The 19,302-nt window shown below is 31.5% G+C and overlaps 1 protein-coding gene across 6 annotated transcripts in view; it reads right to left on the reverse strand.

The window, feature by feature from the left end:
• The window catches only part of LOC143079946 (trafficking protein particle complex subunit 8-like), a 61,983-nt gene that overhangs the window by 23,215 nt on the left and 19,466 nt on the right, over positions 1–19,302 (reverse strand). For 2 of the 6 annotated variants that reach the window (XM_076255570.1, XM_076255566.1), the window contains exons 3-15: positions 18,590–18,679; positions 15,705–15,879; positions 12,783–12,951; positions 12,218–12,253; positions 10,909–11,044; positions 9,741–10,039; positions 8,330–8,439; positions 7,581–7,731; positions 3,682–3,779; positions 3,254–3,359; positions 2,568–2,699; positions 1,813–1,884; positions 1,239–1,391 (exon numbers count right to left, since the gene is read on the reverse strand). In XM_076255570.1, the coding sequence (XP_076111685.1) occupies positions 1,239–1,391; positions 1,813–1,884; positions 2,568–2,699; positions 3,254–3,359; positions 3,682–3,779; positions 7,581–7,731; positions 8,330–8,439; positions 9,741–10,039; positions 10,909–11,044; positions 12,218–12,253; positions 12,783–12,951; positions 15,705–15,879; positions 18,590–18,679 (1,727 nt within the window). The remainder of the gene's footprint in view (positions 1–1,238; positions 1,392–1,812; positions 1,885–2,567; positions 2,700–3,253; positions 3,360–3,681; positions 3,780–7,580; positions 7,732–8,329; positions 8,440–9,740; positions 10,040–10,908; positions 11,045–12,217; positions 12,254–12,782; positions 12,952–15,704; positions 15,880–18,589; positions 18,680–19,302) is intronic. The other 4 variants (XM_076255568.1, XM_076255571.1, XM_076255567.1 and 1 more) reach the window with 3 other exon arrangements.

Genomic DNA, 19,302 nt, shown 5'->3' on the forward strand with positions numbered 1-19,302 from the left:
CCTATGGTGGATTTTCGAACATTTAAGGTAGCACAATACAAAGATTTTTCATCACCAATCAGACATCTTGAAACTGATGTAATTCCACTCATCTTTCTTAAATTTAATAAGTGAGGTACCAAAAGAAAGAAGAAAGATTAATCTTTCAAATTGTGATAATTTCATTATGACATAATTATTACATAATTAATTATTATGTAATTAGTCACTATATTGTGATGTCCATACTTGAATGAATTTAGCTTCTTTGTTCTTCATAGCATCCTAAATTTTTTTATAGATTCTTGCACAACACAGTTTGACCTCCAAAACTGTGTCTCAAATTTTTCCTATTGTATTTCATTCTCTCATAAATCTTCAATGAAGTTTGCAACATCAATTCATTAGAGACCACTAAATTCAATTGGGTATAAAATTTGTTCTATTGATGTTTTTGGAAATCTGAGATACAGTTTTGGCGGTCAAGCTGTGTTGTACAAGAATCTATAAAATATTTTGGGATGCTATGAAGAATAAAGACGCTAAATTCATTCAAGTGTGGACATCACAATATAGTGACTAATTACATAATAATTAATTATGTAATAATTATGTCATAATGAAATTATCACAATTTGAAAGATTAATCTTTCTTCTTTCTTTTGGTACCTCATTTATAAAATATAAAGAAGGATGAAATGAATTACATCAGTTTAAAGTTGTCTGATTGGGAGTGAACAAATCTTTGTATTGTGCTACCTTAAATGTGAAATAAAAGACGAACTTTGGCTTATTTTGTAGGGTTCATGTAACAACTAAATTTTCAAATAAGCACAGACTTTCATACAGATTTTGTCAATTGTCAACCTGACATCAAAGTTAACATATACATGTATTGATATTCATTTGCATAAGGTCGATTTCTATCCGACGCAGCTCATGATTAGTGTACACCCCAAGGCACATATTTTATCTGCCTAGGGGTAATGGTTCTTTAATATCTTAGAGAAATGTAGGCTTACAATGTTATTTTCCATATAATCAATATTTCCAAGGGGATGCAACTCTTTAAACTAGTTGATAGGTACTGATTTTTTACTTGTTGGAGACACTGAAGATAACTAATTAAAGTTTGATCAAAATCTGACAATAATTGTACCAGAGAGTGCTTAAAAGACATGATGTAAGGACAGACAGACACAGAGTATTTAAGGTCCTCTTCACTCAAGGGAAAAAAAATCTAACATATAATAACAAACCTTGTATACAAAGAGGTACTCTCTGAAAAAGGCTCCTTGCTGACCAGCTGTCTGTTTACTGTTTTCTGTCAGTAAGTGCTTGAAAGCAGCAGTAGCATTCTCCAAATGTTTTAAGTTGAAAGACTGTCGACCAAGAGTAAAATTAATGTGATCCTGAAATATGAAAAACTTTAATGTACAAAAATATTCAAACCTAGAAAGTCTGGACCAAATAGCAAGACAATATTAATCATGATATTGACATTTGCTTAATTTATTAGTTTGTCTTAGCCCATGATTAAAAATGCAAGAGGTTTCACAATGAATTATGTTTCAATTTCTGATACTGTGAATTCATTAATTTATATGACTTTTTTTTAGGACAGAGGATAGAAGATAGAAAAAAAAATAACTAATGAATATATTTCATGGTTTTTAACAAACTTTACATAAAAGACTGTTAAAAAAATTATTTTGTTGAACATTTCAAATTCAAGGCCTAACAATGACCTGTGAACCCACTTTACTCAATACATAAAATAAACATTAAGGATCATTTTAATTCCTGATTGTTAAATTTTAGATTTTTTCTCACCTCAGCTAATGCCCATCCTTTTCCCTTGTAAACTTGTAATGCTTGGGAATATGACCGTAAGGAATGTTTACGCTGAAAAGAAATAATAATTTAAATTTCAAGTTTATACGAAGAGTTCCATGTTCAAACTTTTTTCAGCTTATGCTCAAGTTTGTATTCGGTTTGTTCTCCAAACTCACAAGTAGACACTATACACCATTTGAACATGGTTATAACAAATCATTCTTCAATATTAAAATTAAACTGTAGTATAGATTGAGGCTTTTTTTAAGTTGCTGATATAAATAATGAGCTTTTCATATATCCACTTTGGTATTTTCCTCTAAATGATTCTTAAGATATCAGACATATCATATTTGGTGTTCAAGACCTTTCAATATATTATACTGGAGTGAAGATTACCAGTTAACCATACACTCTGATTGGTTAAATTGACATGGCATATGAGACAAAAATACCCTGTGAACAAAATGAAGATCAGAATAGTTATTAATGCTGAAATCCAGACACTCAAGTATAATATTGTTATTCAGGGTTTCGAAGGGATATTGGCTCATAATGTTACCCTTCAATTTGTATTATCCAATTCAAAATCAAAAAAGAAAAAAAAGAGAGATTTCAGTCATAATCTATCATTCAATTTGTTTATCACAAGTAATGACAAGTAGTGTTCCAGTATCATTTTCCTACTAAAATTATCAATCTATTATCAACAATGCATGACATTTTGAGTAACAATTTTGTGTTTCTCTTACCTGTCCAGCTTTACTAAATCGATGACCAGCTAAAATCATGTGGAATGAATACTTTCTGACTTTAGGAACTTCAATGTTAATGTAACAATGAGCAGCTTGTTCTAGCAGTAAGGCACTTCTCAAGTCGGAATCCTAAAAAAATGATGTAAAAAAAACAATTAAGTCGGAAAAAAGTATGATTGATATTAACTGTTTAATGTTCAGTAAGAGTTAGAACACATAGAAAATTAAAAAATCATCAGTTGTTCAGATCTGATATAAGGTTGAATAAACATAAATTAATCAGTACCAAATTACACCATAAGCTAAATTAGTAAATAATTTGAACCTGAAAAGCAATAAAAAATGGTAGACTATTGAAAAGTTTATATAAAAAAAACTTTGCTTATCTGTACAACTTGCTTTCACATGTCACAATAAAAAATCATAAACTGTGGAAACCTTTCTTTTTTTGTACAAATGTTTATTAAAGTGAGAAAAAAAAATTGCAGTACTCCACCAATGAAAGTGAATTCAAAATGGTCAACAGTGACTTCGACATGTTTAAATACAAATAGCTCTAACATTAGATTTATTTTCAAACAGATTAAAGAAAACGGGTTAAAATGTCTATTGTTTCAAATGTAAAGACAGAGACCCTTTCAAAGTACAAAGTTCAGTATTGAGGACATGACAGTTTAACTTACCTCACTAGTTAATTTGATGAACTGTAAAGCAGCTTCATGGTACATCCGTCGACTCTTTAAAGCTTCTGTACTAACAACTGTGGCCCGAGCAGCATACAGGGGATTTCTGGGAATATGAAAAATATGTTTGTACTAATTTTTAGCACCAGTAGAAAAAGCAAGGTTTGTGGGGACTTACTTTTTTATAGGTAGTTAACAAATATTTTCAGCTTTGTTATAAATTGCACAAAACCCCAAAAATATAAGTAGTTATTTGTCTACTACCATCATCAAAACAAACAATACATTAATTCAAATTGTCAAGTATACACATATTTAGTTCAAGGGCACTGGAACACATTCATTTAAAAATAAAACCAGAATCCTCAACTAAAAAGAAGTATTGAACATAAGAATGTTTCTATTAACATAAATTTTCCATGACATACTTGCAGGTCTGTAGGTAAGTCTGTATAGCACTCTCCATATAATGGAAAGGATACTTTTGTTCCTGTGGATCCATAAACATAGCTATACAGGCCATTTCCTGAAAAGAAAATATTTTTGCATTAAAAGAATAACACTTGAAACTGTTAGCTACTGATGATATCCTCCCCCAAATATTGTTGTTGAGTGAGAATCTGGAAACGCATAACAAGGGATAGCTGACTTTTATAAACCATGAACCTTAATTTCAAAAGTCCTTGTATTCTAGTTCCAGAGAAAAGTGTGATGAAAAATTTTATACTATCATGTGAAAATGAATATAAGGAAGTTGTTGAGGGAAGAATCTGAAAATGCATCACACGTTAAAGCTGCCATTATATATAAATCCTGAAACCAAATGTCAGAAAACCTTGTATTATAGTTCCTGAGAAAAATGTGACGACAAATATTCATGGGACGGATTGACGGACAGACAGTTGGATGGATGGACAGACAGAGGTAAAACTACAGGCTCTTAAGAGCCTGTGTCGCTCACCTTGGTCTTATGTGCATATTAAACAAAAGACACAGATGGATTAATGACAAAATTATGTTTTGGTGATTGTGATGTGTTTGTAGATCTACTTTACTGAACATTCTTGCTACTTACAATTATCTTCATATATAATGAACATGGCCCATTAGTTACAGAGGAAAATATTTTGGTAAAACTTTACAAAATTTTACAAAATTGTTAAAAATTGACTGTAAAGGACAATTACTCCTTAAGGGGTCCACTGATCATTTTGGTCATGTTGACTTATTTGTAGATTACTTTGCTGAACATTATTGCTGTTTACAGTTTATCTCTATCTATAACCAGGTGCTCCGCAGGGCGCAGCTTTATACGACCGCAGAGGTCGAACCCTGAACAGTTGGGGCAAGTATGGACAAAACATTCAAGCATGATACAGCTCTGAATTTGGATTGTGATCAAATTTTTGACATTACATGGGTTTTTTTTACACAAAACAAATGCCAAGATTTTACAAATCAATTAAAGATTTCTTCTTCAAACTTTTTAAATCTAAAATTAAATAGTTGACACAGCATAGGTTTCTGACACAGAATGAATGTGGTCTAATGAACTTAAAAGGTTTTTTTTGCCTTTGAGCAAATCACTATGCTGTTGAATATTAATCCTCTCAAAAAAATGTTTGAAGAAATTTTCTTTTTATTTATGAAATCTGAAATGAGAAAAATTTAACCCCCCCCCCCCTTTTTTTTCACATCCCCGTTTCCCTTTTTCAAAACTGATATCAATTCAAATTTCTAATGGAGTTTGCAACAATAACTACTCATTTAAATACATCATAAAATATTAAGATGTAAAAAAACTGCTTGTTATCACTGAATGGTAAAGATTATTTAAATTTATCAGTTGGTAGTAAAAAGTGTATATACATTGTATATTGTATATAACAAAGATTTAAGTTGATTCTGGACAAAGAAAGATAACTCCAATTAAAAAAAATTCTTGCTATTGCACAATATTGTGCAATAGGATATTTCTTGCTTACTATTCTGGACAAAGAAAGATAACTCTAATTAAAAAAAAATTTGCTATTTCACAATATTGTGCAATTAGATATTTCTTGCCATTGCACAATACTGTGCAATTGAAAAGACTTGCTATTGCACAATACTTAATATAATAATTTTAGATCCTGATTTGGACCAACTTGAAAACTGGGCCCATAATCAAAAATCTAAGTACATGTTTAGATTCAGCATATCAAAGAGGCCCAAGAATTCAATTTTTGTTAAAATCAAACTTAGTTTAATTTTGGACCCTTTGGACTTTAATGTAGAATTTGAAATTTGAAAACAGGACCAAAAATGAAGAATCTACATACACAGTTAGATTTGGCATATCAAAGAACCCCAAGGATTCAATTTTTGATGAAATCAAACATAGTTTAATTTTGGACCCTTTGGACCTTAATGTAGACCAATTTGAAAACTGGACCAAAAAACTTCAATAATCAAGAATCTAAGTACATTTTTAGATTCAACATATCAAAGAACCCAACCGATTCATTTTTTGTCAAAATCAAACTAAGTTTAATTTTGGACCCTTTGGACCTTAATGTAGACCAATTTGAAAACGGGACCAAAAGTTGAGAATCTACATATACAGTTAGATTCGGCATATCAAAGAACCCCAATTATTCAATTTTGATGAAATCAAACAAAGTTTAATTTTGGACCCTTTGGGCCCCTTTTTCCTAAACTGTTGGGACCAAAACTCCCAAAATCAATACCAACCTTCCTTTTATGGTCATAAGCCTTGTGTTTAAATTTCATAGATTTGTATTTACTTATACTAACATTATAGTGCAAAAACCAAGAAAAATGCTTATTTGGGTCCCTTTTTGGCCCCTAATTCCTAAACTGTTGGGTCCTAAACTCCCAAAATCAATACCAACCTTCCTTTTGTGGTCATAAACATTGTGTTTAAATTTCATAGATTTCTATTTACTTAACCTAAGGTTATTGTGCAAAAACCAAGAAAAATGCTTATTTGGGCCCTTTATTGGCCCCTTATTCCTAAACTATTGAAACCAAAACTCCCAAAATCAATCCCAATCTTTCTTTTGTGGTCATAAACCTTGTGTCAAAATTTCATAGATTTCTATCAACTTAAACTAAAGTTATGGTGCGAAAACCAAGAAAATGCTTATTTGGGCCCTTTTTGGCCCCTTATTCCTAAAATGTTGGGACCAAAACTCCCAAAATCAATACCAACCTTCCTTTTATGGTCATAAACCTTGTGCTAAAATTTCATAGATTTCTATTCACTTTTACTAAAGTTACAGTGCGAAAACTAAAAGTATTCGGACGCCAGACGACGACGACGACAACGACGACGACGACGACGACGACGACGACGACGACGCCGACGCCAACGTGATAGCAATATACGACGAAAATTTTTTCAAAATTTGCGGTCGTATAATAATATTCAAGATATTAACCAACAAGAATGTGTCCAAAGTACACGGATGCCCCACTCGCACTTTAATTTTCTATGTTCATTGGACCGTGAAATTGGGGTCAAAACTTTAATAAAGATCATATCATAGGGAACATGTGTACTAAGTTTCAAGTTGATGTAACTTTAACTTCATCAAAAACTACCTTGACCAAAAACTTTAACCTCAAGTGAACGGACAGTGGCACAGACCAGAAAACATAATGCCCCTCTACTATCGTAGGTGGGGCATAAAAATGGCAAAATTTCCTTAAAACTGCCAATTCAGGGACAGCAACCCAACAACTGATTGTCCAATTTGTCTGAAAATTTCAGGACAGAGAGATCTTGACTTGATAAACAATTTAAACCCATGTCAGATTCGCTCTAAATGCTTCGGTTTCAGAGTTATAAGCCAAAATCTACATTTTACCCTATGTTCTATTTTTAGCCATGGTGGCCATCTTGGTTGGTTGGACAGGTCATCGGACACATTTTTTAAACTAGATACCCCAATGATGATTGTGACCAAGTAATTTCAGAGGGGAAGATTTTTGTAAAAGTTAACGACGACTGATGACGGACGACAGACGAAGACGATGGACGCCAAGTGATGAGAAAAGCTCACTTGACCTTTTAGGCCAGGTGAGCTAAAAAGTATAACCCCACTTTTATTAAAGCAGGGGTATACTTATCAAAGATACACACAAAAAAACTCATATGCAAAAATAAGTACTTTATACTTTTGTCAATTAAAGATCCTATCTTAAGACTCTTACATTTGTCTTTTTTGTCTAGTTTTCATTTCAAGATTAACTAACTGCTACCTGTTGATAATTTAAAATACATCAATTATTGAAAATTCTAAGAAATGTTTTTTAAACCTACCAAAGCTCCAGCATAATGAAGCCATGCATGGTCATTATTGAAATCTCTCTTGGCTGTATGGTATGTTCTGTAGGCAAAGTCATACATCTGGAAAAGGAAGGCTAAATCTGCTAATCTTCTCATCTGTAGCTCAGGTGCTTCTGTTGTGTATCTAAAATTCATCAGATAAAAACATATTAAAAGCTGCTGTTCTTTAAGTTGTCAATTAAACTCAATACTTTTATACTCGGTCCAATATACTTTATAAATTTAATTCCCAGTCCAAATGATTCAAGTTTAAATGTGTATCCTGTACTTTCCCTTCACCTTTATATAAACAGAACCTTAATATTTTTAGAAGTAGTACAGACAGATTACAAAATTTGTTGCGATCATGCAAGTTCCAAATTTGACACATTCCCTATAATTTATAGTGGTCACATTATTTTTCTACTTCCAATTCACCAAATTTGTTTGTTTATGGTATCTTATAAAAATAAAACTTCCACACTTTGTCAGCTAAGAGCCATTAAAAAAATATCGATTGGAAACATATCTTCCCTTGAGTTGGCATGTTGATAATCAGGTCCATGCTTAGGTCTTGTACAAAGCAGGGTTCATTCTCACATCTTTTTATCTTGAAATGTCTGAAAACTGCCTGCATAACACTAACCATTAATTTATACATCCTTTTGAACTAAAGAAGCAAACTTTTAAAATAACCAGAAGTATTAATGTTGTTGTTAAGATTTTGTTTTTATAAAACTTACACAACAGTGGTGTTCTGATTTGTGGCTGCTTGGTTGACAGGTTTGTTTCCACCAAACCATTTCTTTGTAGCACTAAATAATGATCTGTGGATGCCCTTCCTTGAGGTAAGCTGGAATGAAATATGAATAATAAGGGATCACTTAATTTCTAAAATACTACCATAGTTTAATAAACAAATAAAGACTATAGGACATTTACTTTCTTATTTCCCAAATCTGTGTCTTTTAAAAATGTTTGACATATACAACATTTCATTTATTAAATATATAAATAGGGAATATGTCCCTGGGACAAGATGATGCCCCCACTTGTATATAATGTTATAAAGAGACATAAATCTAGAACAGTAAAAGTGACGCTATCAAAATTTGTACTTGATCTGTGTCTTGTGGTAATTAGCATTGTGCATAAGTTTCATAACATTTGGTGTGAGGAAAACTAAAGAATGGAAATGAAAAATACAGCGTTTTTTCATTTGTAATGGAGTATAATTTAATTTTGGATGTAACGCATCTTCTGATTGGCTGACATTATTTTGATATGAGGTAAAAGTGACGCCAACAAAATTCACACTTGGTGTGTTTTAAGGTAAGCATTGTCATAACATTTGGTTGAGGCATACTTAAGTTGGAGAACAGAAACCAATTTTGGGACTTAAAAATGGATGGACAGACGGACAAGAGTCAAATTCAATGCCCCCCATTACAGCTGGGGCATAAAAATATAACGTAAAAAAAATGATTAAACTCCTGAACTGATTTCCTGATATTAAACCATTATTTCTTATCAGTTATTATATAAATATAATATTAAGTGTTTTATGTAACATACTGGTAGCCCAGTCAAAATTATTTCAATACAAGAAAAATAAGCATTCTGTTAGTATTGCTTGGCAATATATAGTCCCCTACTGGTTAAAAATTCATTGTTTTGGAACAAAATGCTAACTTGATTTAAAACTTGTCATGGTGTAAGATATATAACAAATATCAGGTCTATTTCTTAAAGCATGATGAAAAATAATGTGGAAAATTTGTTATATAAGTGAATTTTATAACTCTGACGGATAGACAGAGAGCACGATAAATGCTTTTTTGATGAATTTTATTGATTCTATTAAAAACATGTCACATTAATGTCCTACTATTTGACATTTTGACATGTATAAATACAATTCTGTACAAATGTTTCTGTATTAACAGTAATTTTGAGAATCCAAAAATTACAGGAGGCACTTTTAATATAATTTGAAGGGTGGTGGATAAATTAGAAATATATCATGGAAATTATTGGAAAGCATCAATTAGATTTCTATGTATGGCTTGGTAAATAAATCTTCCAATCGCCCCTAGTCCCACACATACATTTAGTTTTGGCACATCCAACAGTGTTTTCATCACAATCACCAACCTGATCATTTAGAATCCTCATATGCTTTTCTGCCCATGGGATCAATGCTCGAACACAAAATTCATGTATAAATATTTTAAGTCTATCCTGATCACTGGTTGTCAAGCACATTCCATGTCCTGAAGATGGTTTGTTCTTATCTGAAGATTTGTTTTTTGAATAAGAGTAATTGTGACTTGATTCAGGAGATGAGGTACCATCTGGTGACAGCTGATCATCTATATGATTGATGGAGTTTGAAGAATGGTCCATCAATGACAGTGGATGGTCAAATAAATCACTGGAGCCTGAAGAAGCTGCTGAATATAAAGAGAAATAGAATAATTTAACAGTTACCAAGAATTTTAATACAATTTCTAAAATATATCACAAAATTCTTTGAATGTTAGAAAGTAAATGGGTTATTTGATAAATCCTTGATAAGTCAAGACTGGCATATAAAACTTAAAATCTTAAGGCCTTGAAGATATTATACTATTAAAACTACCAGCAATCTAAAAACTGATATTTTGAATCAGACTTTAAATGTAAATATAAAGGAGTAGGTTCAGTAAGACCCCTTTTTGGCCCCAAAATATAGCAGTTTTACAAAATTAATAAAATATAAACTTTTAGTTATTTATTGAAAGGAAGAATGCTTCTGCTACATAAATATGGGCTGTTTTAACAATACAATGCACATATATTGGGTACCAGCATCATTCAGTCATGCTAAATTATTGAAATCTTTACAATTTTAGTATTTTAGTCAAATTTTAGACGGTTTCCACCTTAAATGAAAGTGGCCACATTTGTGTTCATTCTCAATATTGAAATATAAGTTGTATTTGATGATAATACAGAACATATATAAATGTTGAGGATGAAAATGGATGCGGCCACTTTCATTTTTGACAAAAACTATCTGAAAGTGACATTTTTTGGCATATTTGATAGATTTTTCATATTTTAGCCTGAATCGGAGCGTTTTAATGACTACAATAGTTAAAATCTTGTACAGAAACTAATTGAATCAACTGAAATAGACACTTAAGTGTTTAAAAAGTGTCCAAAATCTTTCGTTAGATGAACCTGAAATTTGAGGCCAAAATCGGACCTTACCGGACCTACTCCTTTCTATGGATTCAATAATGTAAATGCATGGCTGAGACAATTCTAAAATACGCACCATCACCAGTATCTGACAGGTCTGCCATCATACTGTCTGTGACACTAGTCTGATCAATATTTCCTTCCGTCACTTTACCAGGAAAGCCAGCATCATCAGCACCACTTCCATTGGCTATATCATAATCTGCTCCTTCCTACAAATATGTAAGGCTTACACTGTCAGGTATTGTTTAATTATTAGACCACTGCCGAATTAAAAGGGATGAACATTTCATATGTATTTTGAGTTTTTGGCAGACAGGAAATGGAACACCGAAAGAGCTTACATACTTGTCACGCTATATGTCAAAACCAGATGAAGCTTTTTGCCATATATCAAGAACTGATGATGTGTTGTTGCTGAAAAAAATGTAATAGGGATGTGCTAGAGTCAGATGTGAACACACAGACACAAATAGATTTCCTGCATCATGTCCAACTATACACTTATATAGCTAAGTATATTGTATACAAAAGGTCATTATCTAATTTACAACTTTAGTTTTTATTTTAGATATTTGCAAAGTATGACATACAGTATGATACTATCCCTTGCCTACCAATTACTAAATAGGAAGTAAAGTTTATAATTGGACAATGAACTATATCCTCATAACAAAGGTCAGAATGACAAAAAGTAAAGAAATAAAAGAGGCTTCCAATAAACCTCTGAAATGCCTGCACATGACTGCATTGTGTTTTTTTGGTGTGTTTCCTTTTAAAAAAGAATTAGCTCATGCACAAAAAGGTAACTAAGGATATTTTGAAATATGCATTATCTCAATAGAAAGCACAACCATGCATTAAATTCTCCAGTAGAATGAAGGCCAAAAGAACCAAATTACAGAAAAACTGCAAATACATCAAAAACAAATGTGTATGCATATTAAACAAAATTAATTCTGAATGCAAAAAAAAAACAAAAAACAAATGAACGAAACATATGAACAAAGGTTTTTTAAATACACTTTGATAAAATAGGTTATTCCCTTTTAAACAAGTTTTTTTAATAAATGATAAAAATTCTTACAGATTTTCAAATTTCTCTCTTAATCTGTTTTGTTTACAAAAATCTAAACCATGCAGCTAAACTAGCAAACTATTTGGACAAAAACACAAGCTTTCAATGAATAATACTTTTATCAGCTAAATATCTATTTTTAAATGCTTTATTTCCAGTTTTTGACAGAAAAATAAAAACGGATTGATTGTGGCCTATAAAGTGAAGAAATTACAAAATTAAAGAAAAAAGTCATTACAATATGAACAAAATACATGGACAGCATTGATAAAGCTAAAAAGAACGACCCCACATACAATGGACTTACCCATGCTATGAAATATCTAGTTTTTTGTTGTTTTTTCTGGAATTAAAATTAACTAAACTATCTAGTTACAGCTATAGAAACTTATTAACTCTAGTAACATATTCTAGAAGTTTAATTTTCATTTAAAAAAATATGTACTTAAATCAATACCAAAGGCAAAAACCATAAACAAACCATTCTTAAAACAGAAATGTCTTTGCAAACATTTTGCAGATTCATATCAATTTAATAAATCTTTTATACGTCACATGTGAATATGAATTGCCATAAAGTGAGAAAATAATATTAACAGTACAATTTTTCTACTACCCTTGAACAATAATTAATTAATTGTACTAAAACACACAAAAAGACTATGTTCTATTATAGAAAAATCTAGGACTTTGTTTAAAAGTCTAACTACAAGTAATGGAAAATTAATTTTAGTATCAGCAAAATCATTTTCACAAGAAAATTGCACACATGGTAATAAGTTACAAATTAGTCTAGCAGCTAATGAATACCAGTTTTGCAAAAACTTTAAATGTACTAAGCAGTATGACGGTATCTCTAGTTTTAAACCTACCACAGGTTGTTCAGTGTTTTTTTTGTTAAGGAACTGACTCCATGGATCAGGAAGGTTATTGTCTGTCTTTAGACTCTCAGCTGTATGGATACTTCTGGAGTTAATGTTTAAAAGATGGCACACATTTGCTCCGTAAGTAGACTTCATACTTTGGTAAATAGCATCCGCTCTGAAATCAAATCCAAATAAGTTAATTCAATTATCTATAATGAATATTGTTTTCAGTTTCATGTAAACCACTTTTAAGTTGAAATATTACCTAGGTGGGCCATGAATATAATTTTGAGTTTGCAGTTAAAAATTTCAAGTATCATTTGATAAGATTTTTTTTATTATTTCTAAAACTTCTTAAAATGTACTAGATGAACAAATTGGTATAAATAGAATTTATTAAAATCTAAGGTATCAACTGAAAATTAGTCTGAACATGTATTTACCCCATACTATGTCAATAGATGCTTGACATAATAGTTACAAATACAACTGACATGTGGAAAAAGAAGAAATGTTTGCATGATGATTTACAACCTAGATTGAACAAAGCACTTAGCTTTTCCATTTAAAGTTTTATGTCTATAAGAAATCAGGTGATCATGTACTTGTTTCATTCAATCATTGGCTAGTTTAATTGTACAGTGTTTTTAGTAATCTTATTTTTTAGTGTAAGTCTAGTGCCTTAAATTTTACCAAACTGTTTAAAAATATTTCACATAAAGCTAAACAACATCTTTTGAAGATATGACATGCAAAATACTAAGGTTTCATATGTTTTCTTGGGAACTACAAATGCACTAGTATATATGGATTGAGAAACAAATTAAAATTGTAAACATTTTTTTCATTTAGCACTTAAGGATGTACACCTCTGAGAAGCCAAAAATTTCTAGAATTTAAACTTTTTTTCTAAACCTAATTTTTGGGTTTATATGACTGTAAAAAAATAATTGGTGAAGAAAACATGATATGGTGGTGTGCTTCTTTTTTTGCTACGGCCCTTTGAAAGTAACTAATTTTGATGATTTTCCCATTTTTCATTAATTTTTACCCATTTTTGGGCTATTATCGTGAAAATAATCACAGTTCCACAATTAAATTTTTTTTCATACGCTCAATAAAGGTGTTAATATAAGATAGTTTATCATATTTTGATGCTTTTTCTTGTCAAATTTACCATGTTGTCAATTTTGAAAATTTGTGATTTTTCTCGTTTAACTATACAAGAGTGCACACACTGAAATGTCTCGCCTTCTTTACTAATCATTGATATTATGTTGATAGTCCTAAGTATAAAGCTTTATTACAACTGTCACATAAACTTAACATTAACCAAGATAGCTAAACAAAGACCAATGAACCATGAAAATGAGGTCAAGGTCAGATGAACCATGCCAGGCAGACATGTACAGCTAACAAAGCTTCCATACAACAAATGTAGTTGACCTATTACTTATAGTTTAAGAAAAATAGACCAAAACACAAAAACTTAACACTGTGCAATGAACCGTGCAATTGAGGTCATGGTCAAATAAACCTGCAGGACTGACATATAGATCATAATATATTTCCATACACCAAATATAGCTGACCTTTGGCATATAAAATTAGATAAAAAGACCAAAACTTAAAAACTTAACTTTGACCACTGAACCATGAAATGAGGTCAAGGTCAGATGACATCTGACCGCTAGACATGTACACCTTACAATCATTCCATACAACAAATATAGTAGACCTATTGCATAAAGTATGAGAAAAACAGACCAAAACACAAAAACTTAACTATAACCACTGAACCATGAAAATGAGGTCAAGGTCAGATGACACCTGCCAGTTGGACATGTACACCTTCCAGTCCTTCCATACACCAAATATACTAGCCCTATTGCTTATAGTATCTGAGATATGGACTTGACCACCAAAACTTAACCTTGTTCACTGATCCATGAAATGAGGTCGAGGTCAAGTGAAAACTGTCTGACGGGCATGAGGACCTTGCAAGGTACGCACATACCAAATATAGTTATCCTATTACTTATAATAAGAGAGAATTCAACATTACAAAAATTCTGAACTTTTTTTTCAAGTGGTCACTGAACCATGAAAATGAGGTCAAGGACATTGGACATGTGACTGACGGAAACTTCGTAACATGAGGCATCTATATACAAAGTATGAAGCATCCAGGTCTTTCACCTTCTAAAATATAAACCTTTTAAGAAGTTAGCTAACGCCGCCGCCGTAGCCGCCGCCGTAGCCGCCGCCGCCGCCGGATCACTATCCCTATGTCGAGCTTTCTGCAACAAAAGTTGCAGGCTCGACAAAAATGCATATTATTTCAACTTTCTCGTTATAAATGATTGACAAAATACATCTCTAGGAAATTTGACAAGAAAAAGTAATATTGGATGTTTAACTTTCTGGTAAAATCATTTTATGTTCCCCTCACTCATTTCTCTCAAAATTTCAGCTAAAAAGACTGACTTGGTTAGTAAAAAAATTATCAAATTTCATTACTCTAAAACTACGTATTGGAAATACATAATTCTTTCACAGAGTTAAGTTTGATTATGATAATTATCAAACTCATTGCTATTTTCCACTTGTATCAATTATTTTGGAAATAATTCCAGAACGAGATTTCAATGAGACTGAAATGTCAGCAGAATACATCCTTAAATTCAACAACAATAATCCTCAAAAATTAGTACCTAGCATACAATAAATAAATGAAAGTTATTAGAAGAAAACAAACCATTACAACACATTAGAACAGAACAATCAGAAAAATACAATAAAATGAAGATTAGAACAACCAAACAAAATGGTGGAATAAAACATGACAACACACATAGCAAATGACCAATCAACATCAAGTTTGGTAAACACCTGACGCCTAGACTTTGATACTGATTTATGTCATACTTTGCATCCTCTCCTTCAATGACATCATGAAGTAAAACATAGTATCGTAGGGTACCAGGACAAAACCAGCGAGGGATTTTACTGGGATTCTGTGTCTGTTGTGTCGACTGCTGGTTCACTAGACTGTTGAACATGCTCAGTGGATCTGTATGTCCTGACGAAACAACAAATACACCTTCAAATTGTTAAAGAATTTTGGAAATCTTTATTTAACTTTTATTTAACTTACAATTTAAGTGTACACGACATGAGTATTTATGTGACACATATCAAATTACTTACCATTACTCTTAATATGGAAATTTACCTTTTTTATGTAAAAATGCATGAAATATATTTCATTATTCTTGTCCATTTAACTATGTGATCTATCAGCTCAAACAAAAGACTAATATACTTGTAAATGAATGTCCATCATAACTTTCACAATTTAGCATTATGTTGTTTATTTTGTTGTCAGACATATTCTTAAAAAATATAATCTATAATCATTTCCTTTGTAGTCAAGTATCCAATGCCTTCATGCATTCTTCTTGAATCAGATGTTAGCTTCAATTTTTTAGTTTCCAGTTTTGGTCTCTTGACATAATGCTTGAGATTAATTGCTAAGCATAACCAGATGCTCCGCAGGGCATAGCTTTATACGACCGCAGAGGTTGAACCCTGAACGGTTGGGGCAAGTATGGACACAACATTCAAGCTGGATTCAGCTCTAAATTTGGATTGTGATTAAATAGTTGACACAGCATAGGTTTCTGACACAGAATGAATGTGTTCTAATGAACTTAAAATTTTTGTTTTCTCTTAGAGCAATTCACTATGCTGTTGAATATTAATCCTCTCAAAAAAATGTTTGAAGAAATTTTCTTTTTTATTTATGAAATTTCAAATGAGAAAAATTGAACCCAATTTTTTTAATCACATCCCCCTTTCCCTTATTCCAAAACTAATCTCAATTAAAATTTCTAATGGAGTTTGCAACAATAACTACTCATTTAAATACATCATAAAATATTAAGATGTAAAAAAACTGCTTGTTATCACTGAATGGTAAAGATTATTTTAATTTATCAGTTGGTAGTAAAAAGTGAATATACATTGTATATTGTATATAACAAAGATTTAAGTTGATTCTGGACAAAGAAAGATAACTCCAATTAAAAAAAAATCTTGCTATTGCACAATATTTTGCAATTAAATATTTCTTGCTTACTATTCTGGACAAAGAAAGATAACTCTAATTAAAAAAAAATTTGCTATTTCACAATATTGTGCAATTAGATATTTCTTGCCATTGCGCAATACTGTGCAATTGAAAAGACTTGCTATTGCACAATACTTAATATAATAATTTTAGATCCTGATTTGGACCAACTTGAAAACTGGGCCCAAAATAAAAAATCTAAGTACATTTTTGGATTCAGCATATCAAAGAACCCCAAGATTTCAATTTTTGTTAAAATCAGACTAAGTTTAATTTTGGACCCTTTGGACTTTAGTGTAGACCAATTTGAAAACAGGACCAAAAATGAAGAATCTACATACACAGTTAGATTTGGTATATCAAAGAACCCCATTTATTCAATTTTTGATGAAATCAAACAAAGTTTAATTTTGGACCCCGATTTGGACCAACTTAAAAACTGGGCCAATAATCAAGAATCTAAGTACATTTTTAGATTCAGCATATCAAAGAACCTAACTGATTCATTTTTTGTCAAAATCAAACTAAGTTTAATTTTGGACCCTTTGGACCTTAATGTAGACCAATTTGAAAACGGGACCAAAAGTTAAGAATCTACATACACAGTCATGACAGTTAGATTCGGCATATCAAAGAACCCCAATTATTCAATTTTGATGAAATCAAACAAAGTTTAATTTTGGACCCTTTGGGCCCCTTATTCTGTTGGGACCAAAACTCCCAAAATCAATACCAACCTTCCTTTTATGGTCATAAACCTTGTGTTTAAATTTCATAGATTTCTATTTACTTATACTAGTACGTTATGGTGCGAAAACCAAGAAAAATGCTTATTTGGGTCCCTTTTTGGCCCCTAATTCCTAAACTGTTGGGACCTAAACTCCCAAAATCAATACCAACCTTCCTTTTGTAGTCATTAACATTGTGTTTAAATTTCATTGATTTCTATTTACTTAAACTAAAGTTATGGTGCGAAAACCAAGAAAAATGCTTATTTGGGTCCCTTTTTGGCCCCTAATTCCTAAACTGTTGGGACCTAAACTCCCAAAATCAATACCAACCTTCCTTTTGTAGTCATTAACATTGTGTTTAAATTTCATTGATTTCTATTTACTTAAACTAAAGTTATTGTGCGAAAACCAAGAATAATGCTTATTTGGGCCCTTTTTTGGCCCCTAATTCCTAAACAGTTGAAACCAAAACTCCCAAAATCAATCCCAACCGTTCTTTTGTAGTCATAAACCTTGTGTCAAAATTTCATAGATTTCTATTAACTTAAACTAAAGTTATAGTGCGAAAACCAAGAAAATGCTTATTTGGGCCCTTTTTGGCCCCTAATTCCTAAAATGTTGGGACCAAAACTCCCAAAATCAATACCAACCTTCCTTTTGTGGTCATAAACCTTGTGTTAAAATTTCATAGATTTCCATTCACTTTTACTAAAGTTAGAGTGCGAAAACTAAAAGTATTCGGACGACGACGACAACGACGACGACGCAGACGACGACGCCAACGTGATAGCAATATACGATGAAAAATTTTTCAAATTTTGCGGTCGTATAAAAATACTTGGCTAGAATAACACATGCTTTATTAAACACAAAGTCTAATAACCATTAATTACAAACAAATGGTTAAACTTGTGACCTTTAGATGTTACTTCAGTTATCTTAAAGGATACATCCTAAACAATGATTGAGGAAGTCATGGTCACTTGGTGGTAACATCTGCAGAAACTTTTCTCTGTATGCCTCAAACCATGGGGTTGTAGCTGTAAACATAAAAATATATGCATTAGTTTGTAATATCTTTTGTTCCTGTTAAGAATGATAACACATTTTATATAATGAATTTAAATGATTACCCTTGGCATGCTATATCAAAAGCAGTAGTATTGCATATATGAGCATAACTTTAATAATCTACAATTCTCTTAGATTAAAAATACCAATGTTATTATTCTTGAAATACATTTTTTCTGTAAGCAAAAACTATCATTGCGAATTGTTATAATTTCACTTACTTCATCATTGTTCATACACATTTCTTAATACATTGAAACAGGGATGTTGAAATCTTTCAACCATTGCCAAGTGACGTGAAGTGCAGTTAATTATTAATCATAATAAAACAAAACAGAAACTAGATCTATGATTTTGCATTAAACAGAAATGAACCCAAAATGAGCTCAATATCTGATATCTCTAGCAGATGTACTGGTAACAATGATGGAATAACAAACAATGGTTATGACAACACTTTATGCTAATGAGTGGCCATCTCAAGAATGATAACTATGTACATTCAAGACTACTGTTTAACTGGACTAAACAAAACAAAATTGTGGTTTTACAATATTAAGACCCACAAAACAAATGTGTGTAATATGGACAT

This window comes from Mytilus galloprovincialis, chromosome 6 (genome assembly GCF_965363235.1).
Source record: "Mytilus galloprovincialis chromosome 6, xbMytGall1.hap1.1, whole genome shotgun sequence".
NCBI classification, from domain to species: Eukaryota; Metazoa; Mollusca; class Bivalvia; order Mytilida; family Mytilidae; genus Mytilus; species Mytilus galloprovincialis.